Source organism: Alexandromys fortis, unplaced genomic scaffold (genome assembly GCF_014885135.2).
Source record: "Alexandromys fortis isolate MF-2015 unplaced genomic scaffold, M_Fortis_MF-2015_v1.1 scaffold_72, whole genome shotgun sequence".
Lineage (NCBI taxonomy): Eukaryota > Metazoa > Chordata > Mammalia > Rodentia > Cricetidae > Alexandromys > Alexandromys fortis.
In genome coordinates this window covers 5,934,212-5,941,194 of record NW_026067969.1, presented here as the reverse complement: position 1 = coordinate 5,941,194, position 6,983 = coordinate 5,934,212, and the positions used below count along the sequence as shown (strand labels likewise).

At 49.7% G+C, this 6,983-nt stretch overlaps 1 protein-coding gene across 1 annotated transcript; it reads left to right on the top strand.

Annotated features, from left to right (window-relative positions):
• Positions 1-4,423: 4,423 nt before the first annotated feature.
• Positions 4,424-6,649, top strand: Dolk (dolichol kinase). Its single transcript, XM_050154970.1, has one exon. It carries the CDS (start codon positions 4,873-4,875, stop codon positions 6,481-6,483), a length of 1,611 nt encoding a protein of 536 aa, XP_050010927.1. The 5' UTR covers positions 4,424-4,872; the 3' UTR covers positions 6,484-6,649.
• Positions 6,650-6,983: the final 334 nt, after the last annotated feature.

Genomic DNA, 6,983 nt, shown 5'->3' with positions numbered 1-6,983 from the left:
GAAAAATAAAAAAAAAAAAAAAAGTACTGACTGGGCTGGCAAAGTACAGCTCTTGCTGCAAAAGCCTTGTGACCTGTGCTCAACCCCTAGACCCCACAGTGGAAGAGAACTGACTCGCAAAAATGTCCTTTGGCCACCTGCCATGGTGCCACACTCATGCTCTCTCCTACACCTACACACACACACACACACACACACACACACACACACACACACACACAAAGAAGTTTGCTTTTTTTTAAAAAAAAAATACATTGATGAGCCAACAAGACGGCTCAGTAGGTAAATGTGCCTATCACTAAACCTGATGAATTGAATCCCCAAAACCTTCCCACATGGTGAAAGGAAGAAACCGATTCTGACAAGTTGTCCCCTGACCTCCACATGTACTCCTTAGCAAACAGACACCCACATACATACAATAAACAAATAAATGTAAAAATAAGCAAACATATATGCCATTAATCTAAAGTTCAAGAAGACAACACAGAATTTCATTTCTAAGAGGCAGAGGATCAGCAGGTGGCTCAGTGGGCAAAAACACTTGCCACACAAGCCTGGAGACCTGACTTTGTCAACCCTGGAATTCATATTAAGCTGGAAGGAGAGAACCAACTTTCCAGCGTTGTCCTTTGACCTGCACACACACCACAGCACACACACTATAATAAAATAGTAAATAACAACAGAAGAAATGGCTCAGTTAAGAGCAATTACTGCTCTTGCAGAGGACCTGGATTTAGTTTCCAACAACCACATAAAGTAACTCACAACTTGCTGAGATAATCTGATAATCTTTTTGTACATTGTATAAAGATGTGTCTTTGTCCTTCCTCACCTGCCTAAGGCACGTTACAATCAGTTTAATAAAAAGCTAAATAGCTAGACAGGAGAGGATAGGTGGAACTTCTGGAGAGAAATAGGAAGAACTGGAGGTGCAGGTGAATTGCCAGTCAGATGTTGCAGAAGTCAGACATACTGAACTGAGGAGAGGTAACAAGCCACGTGGCAGAATGTAGATTAATAATAAATCGGTTAATTTAAGTTTTAAGAGCTAGTTGGGAACAAGCCTAAGATAAATCCAAGCTTTCATAATTAATAAAAAGCCTCAGGCGCACACTTTTAATCCCGCACTTGGGAGGTAGAAGCAGGAGGATCTCTGTGAGTTCGAGACCAGCCTGGTCTACAAGAGCTAGTTCCAGGACAGGCTCCAAAGCTACAAAGAAACCCTGTCTCAAAAAACCAAAATAAATAAATAAATAAATAAAAATAAAAAAAAGCCAGGCTGGAGAGCTGGCTCAGAGGTTAAGAGCACTGGCTGCTTTTCCCGGAGGTCCTGAGTTCAATTCCCAGCAACCACATGGTGGCTCACTACCATCTATAATGAGATCTGGCGCCCTCTTCTGGTCTGTAGACACACATGCAGACAGAACACTATATACATGATAGATAGATAGATAGATAGATAGATAGATAGATAGATAGATAGATAGATAGATAGATAGATCTTTTTAGAAAATTTAAAAAGCCTCCATATCACTTTTCAGGAGCTGGCAGTCCAAAAACAGTCCAGTTATATTTGGCACAACAACAACTGCCTGGAACTCCAGTTCTAGATGAATCAATGCCTTCTTCAGCCTCTGTGGGCTAGCACACCTGGTGCACAAAAACTTAGGCTGCACTTGGAGAACCCAGGTTAAATTCCCAGCACCATAAAGTGACTCACAACTCTTTGTAATTCCAATTCCAGGGCACTACAGAGTGATGCACAAACAAACATGTAGGCAAATGCTCGTAGAAACAATAAATAAAATGCCTAAGAAAAAATGTTTAAAGAAAACTTTTGGATGAAACACAAAGAATAATGAGAGTCCAACTGGAGAACGCTGAGCCAGCCAAGTTACTCTAATGAAAACAGTCCCTTTGAGAAAGTTACACTGTACATAGAAAGAAATGCAGCTGCTGTCTACCTGACTCCAGAGGAGCTGCACAGTTCTCATGTAAGCTAGGAATGAGCTTAGCAGCAATAGCTTTTAACTTAAAAAAAAAAAGTATTTATACTGTTCTGCACGCATGCCTGTACGCCAGAGGAGGGCATCTGATCTCATTACAGATGGCTGCGAGTCACCATGTGGTTACTGGGAATTGAACTCAGGACCTCTGGAAGAGCAGTCAGCACTCTTAATCTCTGCGCCATCTCTTGAGCCCCAGCTTTTAACTTTTTTGAGAGAGTTTTACTGTTTAGCTCTAGCCCGTCTTTGCTGGGATTAAATGTGTGCATCACCACACTGGGCCCAGCAATAGTAGTAGTGCCGGCTTTTCAAACAGTGGCTTGCTTTACTTTCTTCACACACTTGCACCACTCAGACTTCCACAAACACAAGAGACTCAAAACGCCAATATTCAAACCAACTTTCTGCCGAATTCTGAGCGACTGTCATAAGCTCCTGAGTGGTTGCCCAGGGCTACGTTCTCCGCACACACCTGCAGCTGCAGCAGCAGAAAGGCTGAGGCAGGTGGTTACAGTGCCAGACCAAGTCTAGGCCACACACAGAACACAGGCTGCACTCACTTCAGTAAGCCTCTAAAAGAACAGCACAGCACTGAGATGGCTCCATAAGGCACCTCCAGATCCCCAGCACCACATGAAAACCAGACGGGGGTGAGAGCCCAGTAATCCTAATGCTCACAAGGAGACCTGGGAAGCCGAGTCTAAATTGGCTTGCTGGACAAGCTGAAGCAGCAGGCTCCAGATCCAGGAGATTCTGCCTCGGTAAAACAGATCTAAGAAAGACACCCAACAGCCTCCACAGGCACACACCTGCACACACAAAAGATTCAAAGATTCCCACTTGGAAAAGCCGGAGCTTAAAATGGAAAGGTGACTTCTAAAGTCAACTCCAAAACGATATGCAGAAGGAACAGAAGGGACGCTTCCCTGAGCCAGATTCAGGCTTTCAAAGAGAGACCACTATTCCCAACGGCTAGGGAGCGTGCTTTTCAAAGCTAAAAGTTACTCTCCTAACACCACTAGGTGTCCCCAGGCAGTAGCAGAGTGCTTGCCTAGCATTCCTGAGGCCCTGGGTGTGATCTCCTAGGACCCCAAAATAAAAATAAATACCCTAGGATCAGTCAAAGTCCGTCCTCAAGGAAGGGTTTGGTATGTTCCTCAACATGCTGAAAGTCTGTCCACAAGCCAAAATTTTCCTTTCCTTTAGAAAAAAAAACATTTTTTCCAAGTTTCATACAAGTATATACCCATAGCTGTGGCTACAAGGGCTAGGACGAAAGAGCAGAGGGAAGGAAAGGAAAATGGCCCTCCCAAGGATCGCATCTTCTCACAGGACTCTGTAAAGGAAATCTTACCACTGGAAGGCCAAAAGGCTGATGGAGAGAAAGACAGACAATGTGGGAGACGTTTACATGGTTGTCTGCGTGTTTAAGAGTTCCTCGGGAAACAAGACCAAATAAAGCTAGCAGAGTCAGTTCCAGGTGAGAGCTTTAAGTTTTAGGAGTGGGTTGTCTCGTCTACAATGTGGAAGATGTACCGAGCACAGAGGCCTGGTTATGGTTTTAGCCTGATAGCCTTGCATCCGAATCCTCCTGAGGATTATCACGAGGGGCAGAAGGGGAACTACCTTCTGAATCGGACTTCTGTGTCGTGTGTAACAGGAGGCGCCTGTCGCCTACTTGTGAGGAATGAATGAGATAAGGCGTGCAAGGCACTTTCCCAGGATCTGGCGCTAGTAAGCGCTCTTTAAAGAAAGACAAGCAAGGCTCGTAATTCACGTCCGTTATTTCCGCACTAAGAAGGCAAAGGCAAGAGGATAGGAGTTCAAGGCCTGCCCGTGGTACAAGAGACCTAGCCTCAAAACAAAACAAGCACTCCTAAGTGAGAACCGTGAGCTTGTTTGGTAACAATTCATCTTGTGTCCGAAGGCTGGCACAGCACCCGGAATCGCTTGGAAGATAAAGGCACGTCTGCTGATTTAATCAATACCGGCATCAGCCAAAAATAAAGGAAGGCGGGAACTAAGGATGCCCGCGGGAAGAACCCGCGGCGTGGGCAAGGCACACGCGAGGCGGGGCAGGGCGCGGGGACACTACGGCGGGGCCCGGGAGTGGGGGTGTCTTCCAGGCGACCCCGAGATGTCCAGCAGTGCCTACGGGGAGCGTGGTGGAGGAAGCGCGGGAGCGTGGGGAGACATGAGGCATAGAAATCGCGGAAAGGGAAGGGAGAGCGATCGGCCCGCTCCAGAAGTGTCTTCAGCCCCGCGAGAGGGGACGGTTTGGACCTAACTGCCGCCCCGGCGGATGTCCGTCCACCCAGCCTGGGCTCGTTTCCTCCACTGCCGCCGAATCCCATTCCCAACTCCCGCCCTGCGCCCACCCGGCACCGCACGGCCACCCCCGCCGCCGCCGCGCCCCACTCCGCACCTCACACACGGCCCACCGGCGGCAGCCGCCATCTTCGCGCGCGCGTCCCAGCCCCGCCCCCATACGCCAGGCTCACGTGACCGCGCACCGTACGACGAGGGGCGGTGCTTTCCGTCACGTGACGGGGGGACGGGCCCAGGATGGGGCTGTCAAGATGGCGCTGCCCATGGCTGAGTGGTGTCCGCGGTGGAGGCGGTGGAGCCTGTGAGAGGTGAAGAGTGCAAACGTCTGCTACACCGTAGGTTGGAGGCGGTGGAGGGTGACTGTGCGCCGGCTCCCAGGCCTCACAGTGGCCCGTAGTGGAGCACCCTTTTGGAAGCTGGAGAAGGTTGCTGGCTGGGTGAAGTTGCTGCCCTCTGCTTGGCTGCTTGAGGGCCTCAGAGGCCAAGGCGTCCCTAGTCACCAAGCTTCCCCAAGAGCCCCAGACCTAGAGACATGACCCGACAGTGCCCTCCCCCAGTCCCGGAGTCTGGGTTTCCGCTGAGCGGGTCGGTCCTAGCGGAGGCTGCAGTGGTGTTCGCAGTGGTGCTGAGCATCCACGCTGTGGTGTGGGACCGATACTCGTGGTGCGCCGTGGCCCTCGCAGTGCAGGCCTTCTACGTCCAGTACAAGTGGGACCGGCTGCTCCAGCAGGGGAATGCCGTTTTCCAGTTCCGAATGTCCGCGAACAGTGGCTTACTGCCGGCCTCCATGGTCATGCCCTTGTTTGGGCTGGTCATGAAGGAGCGCTGCCAAACTGCGGGGAACCCGTACTTCGAGCGCTTCGGCATTGTGGTTGCAGCCACTGGCATGGCAGTGGCCCTCTTCTCCTCTGTGTTGGCCCTGGGCATCACTCGCCCTGTGCCCACCAATACTTGTGCCATCTCGGGTTTGGCCGGAGGCATTATCATTTATATTATGAAGCACTCCCTCAGCGTGGGCGAGGTGATCGAGGTCCTGGAAGTCCTGCTGATATTTGTTTATCTCAACATGATCCTGCTGTACCTGCTGCCCCGGTGCTTCACTCCTGGAGAGGCACTGCTGGTACTGGGTGCCATTAGCTTCGTCCTCAACCAACTCATCAAGCGCTCTCTGACTGAAAGCCAAGGGGACCCAGTGGACTTCTTCCTGTTGGTGGTGGTGGTAGGGATGGTGCTCATGGGTGTCTTCTTCAGCACTCTCTTTGTCTTCATGGACTCAGGCACTTGGGCCTCTTCCATTTTCTTCCACCTCATGACCTGTGTGCTAGGCCTTGGTGTGGTTCTGCCCTGGCTGCACTGGCTCATTCGCAGGAACCCTCTGCTCTGGCTTCTTCAGTTCCTCTTCTACACAGAAACTCGCATCTACCTCCTAGCGTATTGGTCTTTGCTGGCCACCATGGCCTGCCTGGTGGTGCTGTACCAGAATGCCAAGCGATCATCTTCTGAGTCTAAGAAGCACAGGGCTCCTACCATTACCAGAAAGTATTTTCACTTCATTGTGGTAGCCACTTACATCCCAGGGATCGTCTTTGACCGGCCACTGCTGTATGTGGCTGCTACTATATGTCTGGCAGTCTTCATCTTCCTGGAGTATGTGCGCTATTTCCGAATCAAGCCCTTGGGTCACACTCTGCGGAGCCTTCTGTCCCTCTTCCTGGATGAACGAGACAGTGGACCCCTTATCCTAACACACATCTATCTGCTTCTGGGCATGTCTCTTCCCATTTGGCTGATTCCCAGGCCCTGTGCACAAAAGGACAGCCTGGGAGGAGCAAGAGCCCTGGTCCCCTATGCTGGAGTCCTGGCTGTGGGTGTGGGTGATACTGTGGCCTCCATATTTGGCAGCACCATGGGAGAGATCCGCTGGCCTGGGACTAAGAAAACATTCGAGGGGACTATGACTTCTATATTTGCACAGATCATCTCTGTAGCTCTGATCTTAATCTTTGACAGTGGAGTAGACCTGAACTACAGTTATGCTTGGATTTTGGGGTCCATCAGTACCGTGTCCCTCCTGGAAGCGTACACTACTCAGATAGACAATCTCCTTTTGCCTCTCTACCTACTGATCTTGCTGATGGCCTAGTGGTGGTAGCAGCTGGGATGGTGGAAACAGGAAGAAACAATGAATGGTCCTCACAGCAGCTAGCCACTTGAACGCCAAGAACCTAGGGGTGAAAAGCAGATTTTGTTTTTGTTTTTGTTTTTTTCAATTGATTCAGACTTAAAATAAACAAGCAAAGCTCTCTTGGTTTTATTTTGCTGATAATTAGAATGCAAAAAGGCTTAAAGGCATACACCCATTTAGAGAAGTTGAATATGCTGCAAAGCCCCCATCTTGTAGTCTAGGGAGGGCATTGTTGGAGTGGACCCTGAAGGCAGCAGAACAGAAAGCCTAATGCTTAGGTGTCAGGTGTCCAACATGTCTGGTCAGAATCCTTGGCCATTCAGCCCTAGGTGAGTCTGAGCCTCAATTCTTCTACCTGTAAGATGGGAATAATGGATACTATTCTCTACTAAGAGGAGGTATATGAGGTATCCAAAGTATTCTGTCTGGGGGCCAGCAAGATGGCTCAGTGGGTAAAG